At 37.9% G+C, this 21,073-nt stretch overlaps 1 protein-coding gene across 11 annotated transcripts in view; it reads left to right on the top strand.

Moving 5' to 3' along the window:
- Positions 1 to 21,073, top strand: part of CCDC149 (coiled-coil domain containing 149) — a 51,895-nt gene that overhangs the window by 6,570 nt on the left and 24,252 nt on the right. For 7 of the 11 annotated variants that reach the window (XM_086890126.1, XM_086890125.1, XM_086890124.1 and 4 more), the window contains exons 2-6: positions 2,148 to 2,309; positions 2,847 to 2,885; positions 13,736 to 13,843; positions 19,274 to 19,390; positions 20,766 to 20,938. In XM_086890126.1, the coding sequence (XP_086746252.1) occupies positions 2,148 to 2,309; positions 2,847 to 2,885; positions 13,736 to 13,843; positions 19,274 to 19,390; positions 20,766 to 20,938 (599 nt within the window). The remainder of the gene's footprint in view (positions 1 to 2,147; positions 2,310 to 2,846; positions 2,886 to 13,735; positions 13,844 to 19,273; positions 19,391 to 20,765; positions 20,939 to 21,073) is intronic. The other 4 variants (XM_086890132.1, XM_086890135.1, XM_086890134.1 and 1 more) reach the window with 1 other exon arrangement.

Genomic DNA, 21,073 nt, shown 5'->3' with positions numbered 1-21,073 from the left:
GAAAGGTGAAGCCTTCTTGTATGCTCTGAGTGTGTCCTTTGTAGAGGGTTGTGACTCATGGCAGAAGCAGGATTTGTTTGCTGCTAGGTCTGTATTTCCTGCTGGGTAAGTGCTGGGTTTTGCAGTCTAATCCACATGCTCTGGTTCACTCCTGACTCTCATACACAGTTTCATCCAGCAGCACTTGAGGCAAGGCTTGCAGGCACCTGCAGGTATTGTGGGTGTATAAGGCAAGATGTTTGGCTTCTTTCCACTCCCACTGTGCATGGTATCGGCTGCTCTACTCCACACAGGTGTTGGCTGGATGGGCCAGCTTCATTCTTTTTGGGATTCTTCCTGTTAAAGGAACAGGACAGGCTACTTGGTTCAGGGCTTTAGGCTGTTGAGTTTGTTGGTTTTTTTTTGAAGTGATTGTGAGGTTTTATTATACTCATTTTTATTAGCAACTACTCTATCAGATTGTTAATATTTAGAAACAGTTTAGCAAAGGCTTATTTTAGAATTACTTAGGGAATGAAATAGGCGAAAAAAGAAGAGAGATTGACAAATATTTCACTGTAAGGGAAGGAATTACTTTATCAAGTTTGAAGCAGTTTAATATAATCACTTACTGACAATATTAAAGTTTAGCTTCTCATACCTTTCAGTCCTTTATCAGGGGATTTGACATTTGTGTAAGGTATCAGTAAGGACATAAGTACATAGGTACACTTTCCTTTGTTGATGCCAAGGCATCATAATCCAGAAAATTTATGGCAGGATTTCAACTTCAGTATTGCCAGAAATAAAATTAATCCAAGGTGGAAGCGTCCTTTTTGAGAGTTCACATCCTTCTTGGAACTGCTTTTCTCATTTCCTTCCCACTTTTTTGCAAGTAAGCATTTACCATTTTTGGAAAAGGTTGTCTGTACTAATACACCAAACTCACTTTTTCCTTTCTCATTGACTTGAAATTGAGGTTAACAAAGTTAGTTCCAAGCAAGTAGTACATAGAAAGAATGATTTTTGTCCCAAAGAACAGCAATGGCTTGAACAGTATGGAAGTGCTGATGTTCTTGCTTTGTGCAAGAGCCCATAATGACAAAGTATTCTTGTCAGAGGATATAATGAAACTATAAATTGTTTTCATGACTGCTGTGGTATTTGGTCTCTTGCAGATCACATTCAGAAAGTATTTAGAGCCACATCTTATGTCAGTAACATCAGAAATAGAAATACATACTTTAGCATGAGCAGTGTCAAGTGAAGGGCTAATAAGTATCTGCTGATCGAACATCATGTTAAGTGAAAAAAGTTACCTGAAAGTTCTGATAGGTAACATTGAGGATGACATACACATTACTCTTCCTTTCAATGGGGAAAGGCAACGAAGCAATCAGACTAATGCAGAACAGCTAAGATTTGCAAGTTCTGCTTTGCTTAGTGCGTGAGTCCTTCACATGAGAAGTGGTGGCTGCATCCTCTGTCCTCCCTCCCCCTTTCGGTGTTTGTGGCATTCCTGCATTATTTCCCTTTTTATTTTTTGCCTCAAACAAGCATGTGCCTGTAGTATCACAGCATAATTAAGTTTCTTTTATGTGTGGTGTTAGGGCATCACACTATAATTGTTTCATAGTCAAGGTAAATTTTGGTTATCATTCATGCAGCCCCTTTTGCTGTTACATGGTGCCGTTTCAGTGTCCAGTTGGGAGGCTGAGTCCAGAGGACATTGCTGGTAGTGGGAAGAAGGACGGCAGTGGGAAGTGAAGCAGGAACAATTGGTTGCTACCTGGCAGCTGGTTATTGTGAGCACATGTTTAAAGGGATTTTGCAAATGCTTCTTCCTTCTAGCAGCCTTGTCAGGGCTGCTGGGCAAATTGCAAGGTTCCTCATGCTATTGCATTTAAGGAAAAGAATGAGAAACTCAAATCGATAAATTTTTCTAAGTCACAGTGGCCAGGTGAACATGTGGCCTTACAGATGGATTTCAAGCTTTCTGTATGAGATACCTTCCCCATGATTGTTATTCATAAGATGACTTGTGGCAGACTTTGATCTTGTGCAATCTTCCTCCAACTTTTCAGAGTAGAACTTGAGCCTCTTGAGTATCCAGTACTGACTTGGGTAGAAATGGCTTGTTACATGTATGGGTTTTTTCTCTTCTGCAGTATCTGGTGTGCAAAAGGAAACTCGAAAGTAAAAAGGAGGCATTGCTAATCCTTTCCAAAGAGCTGGACACCTGTCAACAAGAAAGAGACCAGTACAAACTTATGGCCAACCAGTTGCGGGAACGACACCAGTCTCTGAAAAAGAAGTATCGGGAGCTGATTGTAGGTTGTTCTTTATGAAGACTGTATAGCTAGGGGACAAAGGTGAACTTCCAAAAAAAAATTGGAAAGAAGTCCATAATGGCTGCTATAAAAATGTTTAGGTACTTGTTTGCAGTATTCCTGCAGTTGGACAGCCCTGATCATGTTATTACTCATTTGTTCTACATTGATGAGGCAGTGCTTCTTATATAGGATGCAGAAATGCAGTGCATGCTCTGAGGAAATCAGTTTCAGTGATAATTCCATTTAAAAACTGACTGTGGTATTATTATTCGACAGAAACTTAATGTACCAGTATGAAAATTAATGCAACACAAATTTGTAATGAACTGGTGTTCTAGAAATCTAAACAGATCTTCAGCTTTAGAATTTTTTTAAGTTGAGGTTAGTATTACTGGTATTAATCAGTAGTATTTAAAAAAAAAAAAATGATAGCATTTTAGTTAAAATATGTGGTCTACAATTAGATTCACAGAATTAATATAGTTTCTGGTTTCAGGAATAATCTGCCAATAAAATGTATCTTTTTATTTGTAGGATGGGGATCCATCACTTCCACCTGAAAAGAGGAAACAGGTAGGAATTCTTTTCAGGTGATGTTATTTATCTGCTACAAAAGTACTTTGCAAAGGACTAAAAATATTAATTAAGAAGTCTGGTGAAAAAGCAAGCATTTCTGAATATTGGAAAGCTGAATCTTTAAAATGTGAAATTATGTTTTTGTCTACACATTTCACTGTGAAATACCTGAACTATAGAATATATGGCTGTTGCTTTCATGTTCACCTGAGACTGAAATTGGTCAGTGTATAGAGACTTGAGATTGTTCTCCTTGTTGTTTATTCTTCTGTATTGAGGCCTAAAATGGATTTGTGACAGAACTTCTCATACTTAAAAGTAAGCTGGGAATGCACTGTCTGCTTTCCATAATTGTTAATTTATTGTTGTGAGTGTTGTTTTCCATTAAGTATTCTCCCAGGCCACTTGGACTCTGAGTTATAAATGGTAAAACAATGATAATTGCATTTTATGGTTCCCCTGAAAAACTTCTTGCCTGCTCACATGCATTTTTGTTCCTGGATATCCATATAGTGTGTCCCTGTTGTGGAATGTTGGTTGTCACATCTTAAAATTAAGATAATTTTTAGAGAAAAATGGCACCCAAAAGTCAATGTGTGGAGCAGGGAGATGAGGACAACCTAAAAGAACAAAAATTGTTGCGGTAATTGGTAGTTTTGGAAGTCTTAACTGTGTTTAAAACATGGTTATTACGTTCTGTTAATGGATCAGAAGTTTTACTCATCACCCTTTCCCAGAGAGTTTGCATGTAGTTCTTGCTATTTGCTTAAAATTTTATGGCTTAGGGTTTTGGTTGCTTAAAACTAAACTTCCAGAGGCAATATAATTACTCCTTCAGGCACTTAAACAAATAGCTGCCAAGAAGTCAGTGGCTTAGTGTAGAATCATTTAACTTCCTCATTATTTAGCATAATTTATTTGCAATTCTGTTATTTCAACAGAATTCTAATAAAACTTTATGACCAGATACAAGTTTGTGCATTTTGAGTGTTGCTGAGTAATATCCAGTTGAAGGAGAAAAACCAAAGCAATGTATACATCATTACAGAGATAAGTAGGAAGAGAGATTTGCCATCCCATAGCTCATCTAATTCATCTTTCATCTTTCAAAATAAATAAAATTGTCAATTGTTTCTAAAATACTAGCCAAATTCAGTCAAAATTCAGAAGCTGTGATTGCGTTAAGTTTTGGCAATTTGTCTTACCAGGGCAAATGCTTGGAAAACCTTTAATCTACCTAGGAGTAATTTTTTTTCCGAGGAAGTTACGTGTTCATCCTAGTAGCAGTGAAAGAAAGAAAATCTTGTCTTCAAGTGGGGTCATTGATAGGTCCCCTCCTAGAACAATATATATATATTAGGTTGTACAGTAGTAGACTGTTAGTGTACTTCTTGAGTTTTCATTTTCCTGAAAAACGTGTCTGTAGCATACAAGGTGGATAACCTAGAGTAGTTAGTGCAACCTTTCTGAAGAAGAGTATAGTTTTGCTTTGAGAAATGCATCAGAGAATAATAAAAGAAAGTTATGAATATTTTTCCATTATTACCATACATACATTTCTTAGCATTTTCTCACCTAAGAAAGAGGGAAGTTCACTCTCCCTTTTGTGCTTCTTCCATTCCCTTTTTTCCTGGACCCCTAGAAGTGTGCTGGGAGAAGTTTGTGACCTCAGTCACTTTATGAAAGGAGACCCTGATCTCCAACGAATTCTGCACAACACAATGTGCATACTGTTTTCATGGTCAGAAATGAGATGAAAACATGATATGCTTAACAATTTTCTATCTGTTGCATTGGTTTGCCACAATTGAGAAATTATTGCTTATTATGGAAATTTCAGTCTAGAACCTTAAATGTAATCATTTGGTTGTAATTGCTGTGGTCTTCTCGTCTTCATTTTTCCTCTTTATTATCAGTTACGTTTGGTGACTGCTTCAAATGTTGTGTTTTCCACCATGCCTTCTCATCCTGTTTTCCAGCACAGAATTTTCATAGTTTTTATGGAAATACCATGTAACCAGACATTTTCTGTCAGCAAGCAGCTAACTCAAAATCTGGTTTTGCAAAATTGTTACTTTAAGATACCTTAACATGCAGTGCTCTGTAGTGTTTTCCCTCTCAATGCTGTGTTTGCATCTCAGATCTTTTCCAAACTAAACAATTCTATGATACTATGATGATTCTATCCAAAGATTGCTCTGTGTGCATCACCTTCTGCCAACCAGAAGAAGCAGAAAATGAGAAACAGTGCTACAGAAATCTCTATTTCTACTGTAGATGTTTCTCCATTAGTGTTGTTCACTTGTGAGCTGTCAGCGCTTTCCTGGCCTCTCGTACCTAACACTCTCAAATGGTGTGGTTGAAGGTAGTTTTATAATGTCTTACGGTGTCAGGTGTAGAGTAATTTTTGGATAAGTAATGGAAGGGTGAATTGTTTCAGGACAATAGGAATTAGGAAGAGTGTGTTTTATGTTAAAATTCATTCAGACATGGTTGTAGTGGTCTAATCCCAGCCAGTAGCCAAGGCCAACGCAGCCCCTCACTCATTGCCTCACCAGGGCAATCAGAGAGAGAATCAGAAGAGTAAAAGCTATGGAACTTGTGGGTTGAGATGAAGAGTTTATAGGAAAAGCAAAAGCTGCTCACACAAGCAAAGAAGAACAAAACAAGGAATTAATTCACGACTTCCATGTGTAGGCATGGTGTTTACTCATCCCTGGGAGAGCAGGGCCCTTTCAAGCATAATGGTGACTTGGAAAGAAGACAAATGCCATCACACCAAACACCACCCCTTCCTCTTTCTTCCCCCCATTTTATACACTGAGTATGATGTCACATGGTGTGGAATATCCCTTGGTTCAGTTTGGGTCACCTGTCCTGGCTGTTGTCTCCTCCCAATCTCCCAGGCACCCCTCAACTTTCTTTCCAGCTTGACAGTACAAAAAGCAGAAAAGGCTTTGGGTCTGTGTCAGTCCTGCTCAGCAATAACAAAAACATCTCCATATTATCAGCTCTGTGTTCAGCTCAAATCTAAAGCATAGCCCCATATCAGACACTGTGAAGAAAATTAACTCTACTCCAGCTGAAACCAGCACAATAGTAAACAGTAGACACTCCCTGTTTTGCAAGACATGTTACAGTATTTCTCTGTCTACATAGCCTCTGCTGAGAATCCTATATAAATAGAAATTCTACCATTCTATGGTTCTGCAATGATATGTATTTATATGCATTAACTGTGATACAGGAGGTTTTAATGGAAGTTTACTAGTTATATGTTGGCTGATGTTGCTGCACTGGGAAACTTAAAGAAAAAAACATAGATCGGATTTCTATAATTTTCATCTACTTTGCTTAGATTTTCAATATAGCTTCAGTTTGGGAGAAGCTTTGCCATTAATATAACAAATCAGTGAGTCCTTCAACCTTCTATTTGAAATGGAAGATTTTTTTAATACAAATTAGATCCTTTGAATAAACAAAGATGAAGTAAAATGCATTGTTAGGAAAATGGCTGTGCTAGGCTACAGTCCTAAATATGCTTTCCTTAATTTGATCTCTGTGAGACCACTCAGTTGGAGATAATGGATTTGCACTGGGGCTGTGTGTCAAGAATAAAGCTACAATGCATATGTCACTGGGGAGGTCTTAGATTTGTATTTTAAATGTATAAGGAATCAAATTAAATGGAACTGAACACCACAAGACCACAGAATAGTGGAGGTGGAAAGACAGCTCTTGAGGTCAACTGGTCCAATCTTCTTGCTCAAATACAACCACCTAGATGAAGTTGAATATTTTCAGTATGGCTTTGATTCTCTGTGACTCAACAGCCTCTGGGCAACCTGTTCCAGTGTTTGAGCACTCTCACAGAAAAAAAGGGTGAGGGGCAGAAGAACTCTTTGTCACCTTCTTGCTGTCCTAAGGAGCCTGTATCCCTTCATCACAGCACTCCAGTTGTGTGAGCTATCCCACCGATTCTCCATGATCCTAAAGTTTGTAACCCTGTAACTACACACAGTCTTCAAACTCCTTCTGTTTATTCCCCCTGCTGCATGTGTTAGAGACCTTGGAGAGGCATCCAAGTGTGCTGGTTTTGTGGTACAGGCTTAGAGCTTTCCTACAAGGCTGTTCTATGGTAGTCTCCTTCTCTACAATGCCTATGGTCAAAGGAATTACACTTCAGCTCAGTTGCTTTGTAAATTGCTATGTCCTTTCTCTTCCTTTGTCCCAGCCTCCTGGCTTCCCTACCCTATCCTAAGCTTCCTTATTCCCTCCCACATAATTTCAAGAGTAAAGCTCTCCTTTTAAAGTTCTCCAGCCTACTGGCAAAGATACTTCTGCCTCATGTGGTCAAGTGGATCCTGTGTCTCCCAAGCAGCTGTTGAGCCTTAGAGAGGATGCCATGGTCCTAGAACTGTCTTTGAGGCTCCCATACTGAGTCCTGTAATGTAATTATGCCTTATTCCTAGCACAGAGCACAACTTGATGATTAATCCTCATACCAGCCAAAAAGTCCCACCAGAGAACCTGAAGGTCAGGGCCCTTAATGCTGTTACAGTTATCTGTAGGTGTATGCATCTCAGTGTATCCATAGGAATGAATCCCAAGATGATTCATTCAAACCAAGATTCTGACTGCTTCAAGGACCCTTGGTATCACAGCAGCATGGTACCCACTCACTGGGATGTTGGTCAGACAGCTTGTCTCCTGCTAATGAATATGTCCGTGGGCATGACATTTTGGCACAGGCATAACATGAGAAAGACCGGAGGTTTCAGAGAGGATTATGCTGTGACGTACCACAAATGGACCTATTTTGATCCCTTTCATTTCTAGCTCTAACTCAACCTACTCGGCTATCACAATTCGCTTCTGAAAAAAACTTCAGGGATTACCTTATGATTGTTCATGACATCATCATAAATAATGACTAATGTGGCAATTTTTTGTTAATTAATGAATTCACGAAGTTTTGCTAGGCTTGTGTTACGGTGCACAATCTGCATTCAGAGTCCTATGAGAAAATCTGTAGATAAAATACACTACAGGGTAAGGAATAATTTTGTATTTATCTCACAGTGGTGCTGTGAAGATTAATGTGATTTCCTCTTCTCTACAAGGGGTTTGAATATGAAAAACATCATGCATATGCCAAATGTGGACTGGTGCACTTTGCTTTGGTTTGTAGGTGCGTGTGTTTGACTCCCATAGCATGAGGTAGCAACTGGAAAACAGTGACACTGTTTGTCCTTGCAACACACAGAAAGCAATATTCCCATGGATTTTCTGGCTTCAGGAGCATAGCTAGTAGAGAGATTTTTGTTTCTGGACACTGAAATCATCTGTTCCATTGGTTAGAGCAGGTGGTAGTATGTAAAACCTAGAACTTGTTAGCCACACTAGGAGTCATGCTTTGTGAAGTGACACCATTGTTTCTTCAACAAATACATTTTGCACTGACACAGAATCATAGAATCATTTTGATTGCAAAAAAACTCAAAGACCATGGAGTCCAGTCATTAACTTAATGCTGCCAAGTCCACCAGTGAAATCCAGGACAGAAGAAATGCTCATTCTAATAGGTATGATAGTCCCTGAGGCCTGATGTGTACAGCAGCTTCTTCTCTGGTTGCTATGTCTTACCTTAATGGAACAGAGAGACTTGTGCATACCTCTGCACCTGAGTACTCTCAATACATGGTCCATCAATTAATTACAACACTCAAAATGTTTAAGGGATTTTGACTCTTTTTGTGCATTATCTCAAAGCTTAAGATGTCTTCAGGAGCTCAAAATATTTAGGAGAGGATTTTCTTCTTCTCTCGTTTTATGTCAAGTGATTGCTTGGCAAAGCTTTGATTTTTGGTGTTGCTTTTTGGCATGAAAATATGACCGAAATTAAATGTATTTTGTTCTGTATACTCAGGATCTGTAGTTTTAAAAGTCTTCTCTGGTTTTTCTTCTTAAAGAGAAAAATACAATAATTTTGGGATTTTATTGCAAGGAAGCTAGTGCTAAGGGAGGTCATCAGTTGCCATATCTTGGAGTGAACAGGGGTAGTTGGTAAGTAAAACAGGTTTTTCTGTATTAATTCAGCCGTTGTAATCATATGAATTCATTGGAGGAGAAACTGCTCTTAAATTTGTGATCAGTCACACCCATCAAGTGTGCTGAACATTTCATCAAACCTTTTTCTATCAGACCTATAATTCAGTGTTCTTTGTTTGAAGGTGTGGCTGCAACAAACATAAAAGACTGTAAATGGCAATATAGGAATGTTTGTATTTAAAAATACTTTTAAATTGTAAAGGTATGTTGGAAGTTTCCCCCTCTTCCCCCTCCCCATATTACTTTTTCAGGTAGTACCCTAATGGCAAAACATTCTTCTTTATTTTTTTTTTTTTAAGTGTCAGATAAGATTTATGTGCAAGAGAATTGAGAGCTATATTAAAGACTGTTACTATCCATCATTTTTAAAGAGCTGTGGAGAAAAAAATAATGCTGTGTGTATGTGTAGCTAGATTTGCAAAATGGTTAAAGGGGCCAAACTCCAGTGTGGTGCATAATGCCAGGGATGACTTTTTGGAGTTACTGTTGATTCTCATCAGGTCATTGGTCACTAGTGAGCAAAGATCTGTTGCTGCCTGACAGGTATTTACTGGCTTTTGCTAATAAGTATTTATAGATATTTTTATTGGTATATTTTTGATGCTCATCTATTGCTAAAAGTTCTTTTCCAACTTTCATCCCAAAAAAATATTCTTGAAAATTTTAACAAAGCCTAAGTGGAAAAGGAGGAAGTCTGTAATCCCATCCCATTGAATCTTTCACTCTGTTCAGTTCTGATATATCATGCTTTTTTTCCTTTCTGTAATAAAGGTAGGCATTTCCCACTTGGCATTCTCACGGCCATCTTTTTCTTCTTTCTTCTTAGCTTCTGGTGGGATTGTTGGCTGTGGTTCCACTTGCATTTGGTCAGAAGAGAAAGGAATATGGGCACAGTGTCTTATGTCTAGTGCTGCAGTGGAGGTTTAGACTGTGCTTAAACCATGCTCCACTGAGAAGGCTGGGCCCTTGAACACGCACCCCAGGGAAATGGCTGCAGTGCCCAGAGTTCAGGCGGCATCTGGACAACACTCTTCATTTTAGGGTAGTTCTGTGAGCTGGAAGCAGTTAGACTTGATGGTCTTTATGAGTTCCTTCCAGCTATTCTTTGAGTCTATGATACGTGCAAGCTTCCCGTAACAGATGCATATAAAACAAATAGCTTGTCGTGCTGCAGAGGCTCCAGAGAACCTGCCAGAAACGGAATGTGGCTAGAGCTCTGGAAGCTTGTCTGATACTGGCCAGTTACAGAGACAGGGCTGAAGCAATACTTGTTGCTTTGTATTAAAAGGGCTCCACTGAGAAAAGGGTAGGAGAAACAGTTTCCAGTGCTGCTGGTTGTTGCAGAGGGAAGACAAGATCAGGCAGCAGAAAGGTACCTCTGCATCTTTCCTTTCTTTATTCATGGCTCAGAAGCCTCTCTTCATCGGTACTTCAGAGTTAGTTTGTGTGGTGTCAGTGGAAGAAGTAGTCTTTCACAGCTTCAGGAGCCTTTCTAAGGCTTCGCCTAAAATCAAAAGAACTGTCAAAGAAATTGAGTCTAGAGAAGCTGAATTTGGCTAATTTACAGAGAGTTGTTCTTGTTGCATGGGTAAATGATATGAGCTTTATTGTCTATTGAAGTAACTTGTCTTGGATTTCTGAGTGAATTCTGTGTTTGTGCTATGAATATTGAAAAGAAATTGCCATTTGGAAAAATGAATTGCCTTTGCATAGCCTTTTCCCCTCTTTCCTCAAAAAATAACGTGCTTGCAGGTTCACAAAGGCAGTTCTCCATTGTTAGTTTTATCATCTTTCAAGCATATGGTATGTTTTCTTATATATGCCAAAGAAATGGTACCAAGTCCAGGTATCAATCAACATATGCTCTTGGCTGGCTGTCCTTAAGCCTAGTAGAACACTTTTGAAAATCAAGTATTTCTCCTTCTACCCACATTTAACCAAGAGCTTTAATAAGGTCTTGCCAAAACCTTTGAAATTCATAACAGTCTAAATTATACATTGTATGGAACCTCTAAGCCAGGGAAATGAGTAATTACTGGAGACTACTTCTGTGACATAGCTTGGTTGTTTCAGTTTAACAGAAGTACAATACAAGGCTTGCAGGAAGGAGTAAATCTATACTTAGCTCATTGTAATGCTCTTGGCATGGTCAAACAAGGCAGGTTTATTTTGGTGTCTAAAATTCTTCATTTCAAGTTTCTTCCAAAATCTCTGTCGTGAGTATAAAGGTTTTTGTCACGTTAAGTCATTTATATGACTGACAAATAAAATTCAGCATGGAATTGCAACCCCAGAGAAATGGTTTTAAAGGAAATAAATCTGAGCAGGAAGATTTAGTATAGGCACGGTAATGCCTTTGCTGCTGTTACTGAGAGCCAGGTTTTAACTACATACTGCTGAAATCATGGTGTTATGGCTGTAAACACTGATTAGTGAGATTGAGTTCTTTCCAGGTGTTGAAATTACATGTGCTATTGCAGTGTTAGGAGTTGTTCCAATTCATCATAAAAAAGAACTTTATAAATAGAGGTGTTTCAGAGAGGTTTGTGCAAATCTTATTCCTTTTAACTAACGCAGGCTTTATTGAAAATCAACTTTGTTTAAAAAAATAAAAAATTGCATCTAAGCAGTAGCTGTAGATACTTCAGTTTAAATACAATTTCCTGCAAACACAGGTTCTTTGTATTCTTTCTTTTAAATGGCCATTAGAAGTACTTCTCAAAACCATTGATTGAATGCGTTCTGAAGCTCCTTGATTTATTCATCCTGTGAATGACTATTGCACTATTTGTTTAAGACGTAGGAAAAAAATCATTCCACCAAAGCATACATGAGGAATCTTTTGCCTTGCTTGAATGGTTGTTGTCTTGAAAATAGAATTAGAAGCAGCTTAATTTTAGTCCTTTATTGGCTGTAAATTGGCTATTTATAGGTGTTCTTTTGCTATTACACTCTTCCCCCAAATTATTTATTGCAGTCTTCAGGTTTTTCAGTAGTTTAAAAATGCTTTAATCTCTTCCAAAACTTTGAAAGTTACCTTACTTTCTTCTGAACTTTTGCTCTCAAAGCATCAGAAGTATAGAAGTTCTTGCAGTGACTTAGGCTTCTTGTTCATCAAGTAGGATGTTGCCCGTTTCTTAAGTTATTTTTCCTGTTTAAAAGTTCGTAGCTATTGCTAATTTAGACCAATTGGATTTTGAAGTTATCTTCTTCAATAGTAATGTACAAAACTTCAACTTGATGGTAGCTTAATAGTCAATCCTGCAAATGGTCATATGCATGCATAGCTATGTTCATGTTACTGAACATTCACATTCATACATTCCTCTTAATAGTTCTCTTAAATGTAAAACAGGACATGTAGAAATAGCAGTTGTTAGCGAACAAAGAGCAAGATTGCAGTAATGGCAATCAGATGCCTTGTTGATTTGACAGTGTATGAATTGTAAAGATAAAATTCTTGGAAACATCCTATGAGACTCAAGTGGTAGTAGAATCACTGGGTAAAAGAGGCAGATTGAAAAAGAGAGATGTCAGAATAGAGAAATGGGAGAGTTGAAAGAGAAGCACAGCAAGTAGGGAATCTAAAACTAAACCTAAAATACCAAGAGAGAACTAGGAACTGTCACTAGATGAATTACAGTCACTTAATGCATTTGCCTCAAATCCAGGGAGTATGTGTAGGGGTGGCTCAGAGATACTGACTCATGAGGCTTTACTAAGTCATGCTTAGAAGATGCAAAAATTCTTTTTTCATTTCTTTTCATACTCTTGAGATTTATGGCAATGGGTGACACCCCAAGCTGTCCATAGGCAATGTCTTTAAAGGCTGCACCTTAGCCACTATGATTCTAACTCTCTTAGAAAAGCTGTCATTGGTAGACTTTCCTGTGTTGAGTCAATGTTTGTGTATTCGTGAGACATTTTTAGGGTAAAAATGGAATAAATTTACCTCTAGTATTTGCTCATTTTCAGATAGCATATATAGGAAAAGAAGAGATGTGATTTATTTTTTGGCTAGTGATCAAGATGATGGAGTTTAATTGTAGGATCACAGACCAGACTGCTGGCCCTGCTAACTTAGTAGGCTAATGTGCATGACTACTTTTAACTTGGATTATTGGGTGGGAAAAAGAGTGGGTTTTAAACTCCACCTTTCATCTCTATTTTTCCAGAATCTAGATGATACAACAAAAATCAGGTCATATTTGAAGTTTTACACTAGTAGATATCCATGTTCTAGCTCCATACAGGGGCAGGGACTTTGGCTGACAACCTCTTTACTTTCTGGAAATCTGCTCTAAATGCTTTTGAGGACTTTCATTGTGTCATAATTCTTTCTTACCTCTGCCTTTTGTCTAATTAGATTCAAGTTTAAAACTATTATTTTGGCAGCTTTGCATAAATATTGTGAAAGCATTCTGAATTTAATTCTTCCCACCAGCCACAGTACTGGAACTAGTGTAGATGTTTTCAGTTTGTCATGTTTGGGCTTTATGTGCTGTTCTGGGAGTCTGTATGCACTCATGCTGTATGTATTTCCTACCATGAAAGATAAAGGAACCCAGGTGACTTTTCTTGTTATCTCTCTAATGATGCATGAAGTCTGGGTACCACCAACAATAAAAGTAAAGATTGTTGGCAGATAAGGAGTAATGCAAGGGTTTCTTTTCAAGGACCACTTAGACTTCTCTCCACAGACACTGACTTCTGATTGATATTTACTCCTTTTCTAGGCAAATCTTGCTCAACTACTGAGTGAGGCTCAAGATCGAAATAAACATCTTGGAGAAGAGATTGGAGAGCTTCAGCAGAGATTGGGAGAAGTACAAGGGGACAATAAGGTATTACAAACTGCCAGTAAATGGAATGGAATGTGTAAACTGGGCTAGAGTTTTGCATTTACTTCTTAGAAAAAAAAATAATGGGTTACAGAACTTCTGGAATACTTTAATTAGAAAAGTGCTTGAAACGGTTAAACTGCAGAAGCTGTAAAGGATACTAGTAAGTGCATCTTATTATATATAGTTTTGTATGCTGCTTTTGCTCTGTTGTCCTTAACTATGTATTTTGTATTTAGCCTTGCTTTAATGCTCACACACTTTCTATGTTCTTTTCTTTTTTTTAAAAAAAGCCATATTTTATTATTCATATTTCCTCTTACAAATAAGTACAGATAAGCATGTGTTCTTCATGTGATAATTTTCAGGTTTTTGTATTGAAAATATAATATATATATATATATAAATAAAAATGTAGTAGATGCTGGAGGAGCATAATTTTTCCCTTAAAAAATATGGAGTAGCTGATCAGAAACATGTATACTGAGCTTTCTGTTAAGCCCTCATCCCATTACCCTTACATAACCAATTTATTTCATTGCTAAATTTAGCAAGTTATATGGAACATTGCTCAAAATCTGCCATTTGGTATTAATCAAACTCCTGTTGTCTCCATTAATTGAAATATTTAAACTCAAGCCAAATGTGTGTAACATTCACAGCTGGAGCTTTATGCAAAAGTATATTCAGAGATCAAACTAGTGAGAGGTTGAATTGGAGAGTTGAGGTGGTTAACAGAGTAAAAAATTGAAACAAATAATGATAGCTTCCCTCCCTCAACTACAGTTTTTAAATTATGGGATTTTAAATTTGAATAAGAATGAAATGTCTTTTAATTATTTAGATGGGGTTTATTTCTTTCCATTTAAGTTTATTTTATTTATTTTCCTTTAAACATAAGTATATTGGGATAACGCAGGTTTTTTTCACTGTCACAAAGACCTCCCTTGAAGGTGTTCATAGAGCTGGGAAAGGGTCAAGTGAAACCTGAACTTGTAGTATGCACAGCATTCAGCATAACTTGCTCAATTCTTCAAAGACCAGGTTTCCCACTGCTTATTTTCATTTGCTTGTTACTGTTTGAATGGTATTACAGTGTAGAAGTCAGTGCCTTTCAGTTCTCCTGTACCAATATTATACTTCACAGCCTTCCCAAGCCAGTCCTGAACAGATAGCAAGAGTTTGTAAGTACAAACAGAAAGCAAAGGTAGGAAAACTACAACACATTTAAATATCAACAACAATATTATAGTTCCTTATGACAGTATATGATCTTGGTAACCTACTTCCTTGTGCCTGAACTGGCATTGTTTAAGCTCACCAATAACATGGTATTAGCTAGTTATCTTTAGAACATCTGTATTCACAGCATGAATTTAAATTCATGATCTTCAAGATGAATGGAAAAGTACAAAAGGAGTTATTCTGCCCGGTGTGCCTTTCTCTGAAAGGTGCAAAATAGTGCATCACTAAATAAAGAGTGGGAGGAAAGAGCTGCATCAGGCTCAGATTAATTTAGACTAGGATTTTCATTTTTGGAACACATTCTTCACTTTCCTAGTAAATGAGAAATAGAGCTTATTTTAGAGTCAGGTTGCTGGTTTTCAAAGTGCCTAAAAAAGCATTGCCATCTCTCTGAGGGATTTAACACTCTCCTCCTGTGTCAGATTTCTCTCCCTACAAGCTTCAGTGATAAAATTCTAAGCTTGTTCACAAAGCCATTCTCTTCTACTCATCAGTTCTTCTGTACTGGCAGCTGGGCTACCTCAGGCACTGGAGTCCAGATAATGTATGGTATATACAAAACCCAAAAAAACTATAATAATTTGCTTGTTCTTACATTTTTCCCCTGCATTCTTCTCACTGTTTTTTCCAAAGTGAGGGAGGGCATCCTGCCCAGCTGGTCTACGTCAGCCTTACTTCTGGCAAGAGATGAACAAACAGCTGCTTTTGCAGCAAGTGAAGCTGCTTATGGATGAACAATTCTGCCTGTGTCTGAGCAGGGGTGACTCATGCAGGCTTTGTCACTGAGTGGCAAGAGCTTTGCAGTACTAAAAAAGAAAAAAAAACCCTCTTTAAATATCACACATTAGCTCTATTGATAAAGAAATGTTTTGATGGCTTGACTTGTTTTTCACCACTTTAATGTTTGCCACAAGTAGGATACAGTCACTTGGATTAGCAAGAAAACCCTGAACCGGAGGTGCTTTACTTGTTAAACATGTCATCAGGCAATAACAAATTACATGCATTTGGTTAAACTGGAATAATTTTTTCCTCTCATTTCAAGTTGATTTCTGTTGGCACAAGTAACAAAACTTCTTCAGACAGTCTCTGGAAGCATTTGTTGCTGCAGTTTGAAAAATACAGCAAATAGACTGCAGCATTCCTGTGACAGATATCTAAGGCTATTTATTTTTATGATTGATTACAATCTCACAAGTTCTGACACGTGAAAGCTCTTCTATCTTTATGGTAGTTATTTGTAAATATTTCCCTTCGTAATGTTTTGGTAGCAATGCTTGGAAGCAATTACTAAAACATAGAAGAAGATAGCTAAAAAATCTAATTCTCTTATGTGAAAAGGTAAAAACAGAAAGCTTAAGAGAAACTGGAGACTTCTGCAAGACAAGATGACTCAGTTGCCTTTACCTGAACCCCTACCCACGCAAAGAATTGCTTTTGTAAGCTGCCAAGATCCTGCAGTGCTGAGCGAGAGGAAGGTGCATGGGGAGCAATGGCTGCGGTGTTAGTGTCCTTTCTGTATTGCCAGGCAGACAATCATTCATGCAGCAACAAGGAGACGTGTTAAATGGGGTGTGTGTGTTTTGGCAGAACTGGGACTTCAGGTAGCATATTTGCAAGTTCTGGTCCACATTTTAAGATTTTGTAAGATAACATGGTGAAGACAATTGATGTGACTGTGGCTAAACATGATGGTTTCTGTCTTCCGTGAAGAATTGGTTGTGCTTGTTTTCCTTTTCCTTCTGCATGTTTTATTGACAATCAGGAGTGTCCAGCTTTGGTGCAGACATTGTCTATGGACTCCTAGACTGTACAGCAGCTATCCCAGTGATGCTGCTTTTAGGCATTGTGGGGCTGATACAATGTTGCTACTTTGTAAATAATTAGCTGAAAGTGGTGTAAGAAAAAGCTGTGATATTAAAATAAAAAGACAGTACTTGCAGCAGTGGATTGTTTTGGTTAACAATTCATGGGTTCTTGACAACAAGAGTTTGCTCTGGTAAAGTGCCATTAATTTAAATCCGTTCAGCTGTGAATGCTGTTCACTGAATCCTGAGGGGTAGTGTTAACCTAAATGAAGTTGAATGGTCTTTTCCTCAGCGATCTCTGAATGACAGAAACAAAAATACAGCAGCTAGAGGGCAAATGTATAAAGTTTATAACAAAGCACTAATATATAAAATAAACCCTTAAACCTCTAGCTTAACAGTGTCTCTTTGGGTCACAGCATTTTCAGGGAAGAATTTTATAGCAGGTGGTGCTGCCTCATGAGACATTCGCAGTGCAGAATTAAACGACTTGGCCTGTTCTGCCCTGTCAACTCTCTGATTGGCCAACTGTCTGGAAGAAGCACTCTGTTGTTTTATGGATTGATATTTTACTGTATTTTGTGTATGTTAATAATGCTGCTTTTACTAGATGAATTTGGATTTCTGAAGCATTCGTTTCATAAGACTCCATGATGATTTTGGTGTTTTTTTGCCTTAAAATTGGTAGTGAATAAAAAGTTCTCCTTTTATTGACAGACTGCTTGACCTTGCAAGTTATAATTGCTTGCAGTTGTATCGTATGCCTCACCCCCTCCTGGGCTGGAGGAGAGTTGGTCATAGTGCATGAGTGACAGCTTTGGTCCAGTTCCTAGCCTGGTGCCAAGCGTTACACAGAAGTTTTGCTCTGCTGCAGACATTGGAGGCGTTAATAAAGGGTGATTCCTCTTCCCATTTTCCAGCTTTTTTTGAACAAGATTGAAACCTCAAAATGTTACCACATTTGTTTTGTGTGGTCTTTGTTACTAGAGAGAGATTCTGGAAATTCAGTTAATCTATCTGAATTAAATGACATGACATGACCACGCCTTTTGTTCATCAGCACTTTAGCATTTTAAAAAAAAATCCAGTAGCTATGAAGCTACTTGCCTTTTTGACTTACTTGTTTTGATAAAGAAATTAAAAGGAGTTCTATCTCTTAGTATCCACTCAGCCTTACTAACTGTGCAGTGGTTTTACACTTTACCTGTGGGGATGGTGAAATGCAGTTTGCCAAAACCAGTTACTTTTGCAGCCACAGCTTCCCCTGAACAAGTGAACCTCTTATCAGCACACATTGTACTAGCTTCAGTGACTTGCACTGAACTGGAGCTGAAATAAGCGGGAAGGATGATTTTGGTAGTCTGTCTTGCATCAGCAGGATTTTAATTGGCACATTGTAGCTATGGTGACTGGCATCCCATAAATACCAAAGATAGATTTTCATATACAATCTTCTACTTCAGGAGATTGATTTTTTTTCCTAACTCTGCAATATAATGATGTGCATTAATTCCTCAGTGCAGTCAAAGATACAGGAAAAGTCAGGCTGGTTATTGTGGTGGGTTTCCCTGGTCTCTGCAGAGCTCCTAAAGATGAGGCCTAGTTGTGCTGAGTATAAACAACTGTATATGCTGAATGCCTTATAGATTGGCATTTAATACTCTGTGGTCCTTGAAAGGTCGTTGCTTTTTGATTTGGGTATTGAATGTAAATGTGTCTTAATTCAAGTCAGACTGTTTTCAGCAGTCACAAGCTCAGGCCTTCATCAGCTGCTTGAGCATTTTGGCCAAGTCTTTTTGTTGTTGGCCCATTTTTTTGCTTTTGACATGAATTAGCTTTTGTGAGTAGTCGAAAAAAAGAATGCCTAAGCACATGTATTAGCAGCTATTAATACAAATTCTGTACTGATGTAGCATGGTGGGGTTTAAGTAATGTCAGTAAAATGAAACTGGAGTAGCCACTTAGTTCCTTTTTATTAACTAGGAAGACTTCTCTGCCACAGAGAATTTTAATATTTACGTATTTACGAAAAGGCTTTCTGGTAATTCTCTAGTTTTAGTCTGAGTGGAATTCCTGTCACTCCTAAAAAGCATTGACCACATATCTGTGTTTTCTTGGTCTTTCATAATTTGTATACACTGATGACTTTTGTTTCAGGGTCTGATTCAATTCCTGTGGATGCTTTGACTGTTCAAATGGATTTTTTCACTAAAAACTGGATTTGACCATCGTCTCAGAAGCCTCCCTGTGATTTAAATAATACTAGCCTTTTGGCCTTGAAGAGGCAAAATCTATGACAGCTTTACTCTTTCTAATACAGATAAACTCTGCTGCTACAGCCTATGTTTTCTTGCTTACTGAACTGTTTTTGTCATGGCAGCTCCTTCGAATGACCATAGCAAAGCAGAGACTGGGAGATGATGAAGTTGGGGCTCGCCACTTTGCAGCACATGAACGGGAGGACCTTGTTCAACAGTTGGAGAAGGCTCGAGAACAGGTAAGAATTAAATGGGCATATAGTAGCACGTTTTACAGAGCTATTGTAGTAGTAAATAAATAGCAAGTAAATAATTTCTGTTCTGTTTGAAGGGCTGGTAGCTGTTTGATGTTGGAAGTAGTGGTTAGAGTGAATCCTAATCTCAGGAATTTTTTCTCTAGATTACTGAGTCTTCTTTTCTTTTTAATGTCCAGCAACAACTTGTGACGATTGAATATTGAAAATGAATGTCAATGAATGTCAATGAAAGGTACCCTTTAGCAAAGGCTTTTACAAGTATTCAACACAGTGTACAGTGGCTGATGCACCTTCTAACGATACCCTCTGAATCAAATTTTCTGTAAAAGTGTTGTTAGTGTCCTCTTCCTCCTGCCTCCAATCTATTTCTTCTCCTCTTTTGAAAAAGTCTCACATCAGACCTGTTCCCCCTTCCTCAAGCCTGTATGACTGCTCTTTACAATGCAGCATCAGACTTTTTCCCTAACACTGATACATAAATTTCTGGACAGTTTTGCAGGTCTGCATTCTCAATTTTTCCCACACTTATTCTTACCAGTGTCAGTTCCGGCCTGAATAAGCCGTTCTGTGATCCAGGAATTTCTAGTTTTTTAGTCTTCCCTCAATTGCAGCACTACTGTACTTTACCAGAAAGGCTGTTGGTCTTCTTCCAGTGTGATACTCCCTGCTAACTGTTACCAAGCTTTTGTTATTTCTGTTCATCACCCAGCCTCTTTTAAATGGTAGTCTGTTTCCCTTTCTGGCATATCCATGTTTTCTAGGGTGTTGGACACTTGTCACTGCAGACTTTTCTCACATCCAAGGAGTTTGATCTCCTTGGAAGTTTGAAGCTCTTTGTCCTTGAATATATTTCACACTGGACTTCTTTGCTTTATTGCTCAATAGCAAAGCTCATCCTGTTGCCTCCGTGTTGGTTTATTTTGTACTTTCTCAGTTCTTATTCTGTGAAACCTCAGTGATCAAGTCCTATGATTAGTGTAAATTTCCACTTACAGGCTTTTTGACAAGTTTTTATTTAGTTGACTTAATTCTTAGAGTCCTAGAAATTATATGATAAAACCACCTTAATAAGTTTGTAGAGTACAATTACAGTAGGAATTGAGGTTCATTTGCTGTTACATTTTAATCGTTTTCTAGAAATTTTTTCAAACAAATCTAACCTGTAAATTTTCTTAATTCCAAATTAATGAAATATTACTGAAATTGAGTAAAAATACCTGGAGTTATGAGCTTTGAAAATACTTTTGGCTGTCCAAACTCGGTATTGTTCAAAGATGTGCTTGTTGCTGTTTTCAGGCCGGGTCCTGTGTTAGCTATTGTTTAAACTTACACTGATACAGCTCTCCTTTCTTCTCAGATTGAGACTCTGAGATATGATCTTCAGGCTGCACTGGACGAGTTACAAGATGTGAAAGAGGAACGTTCTGTTTACCAAGATAAGTCTGACAGACTAAACCAAGAGTTGAATCATGTCTTAGGAGGGCATGAAAACCGTATCATTGACATAGATGCCCTGTGTATGGAGAACAGGTGAGTGCATTACTATTTCCTTAGAAAAACTGTGTTGTTGTAATAGGAGTATCAGGAAATCAGTCACAACAAAACTTTAAAGAAAATATATCCAAGAATGAAAGCTAAGAGATTTTGGTAATTTGCTTTGCCTGT

This window comes from Cyanistes caeruleus, chromosome 5, assembly GCF_971803275.1.
Source record: "Cyanistes caeruleus chromosome 5, bCyaCae1.hap1.1, whole genome shotgun sequence".
Taxonomy (NCBI): domain Eukaryota; kingdom Metazoa; phylum Chordata; class Aves; order Passeriformes; family Paridae; genus Cyanistes; species Cyanistes caeruleus.
This window is presented reverse-complemented; position numbering and strand designations above follow the sequence as displayed.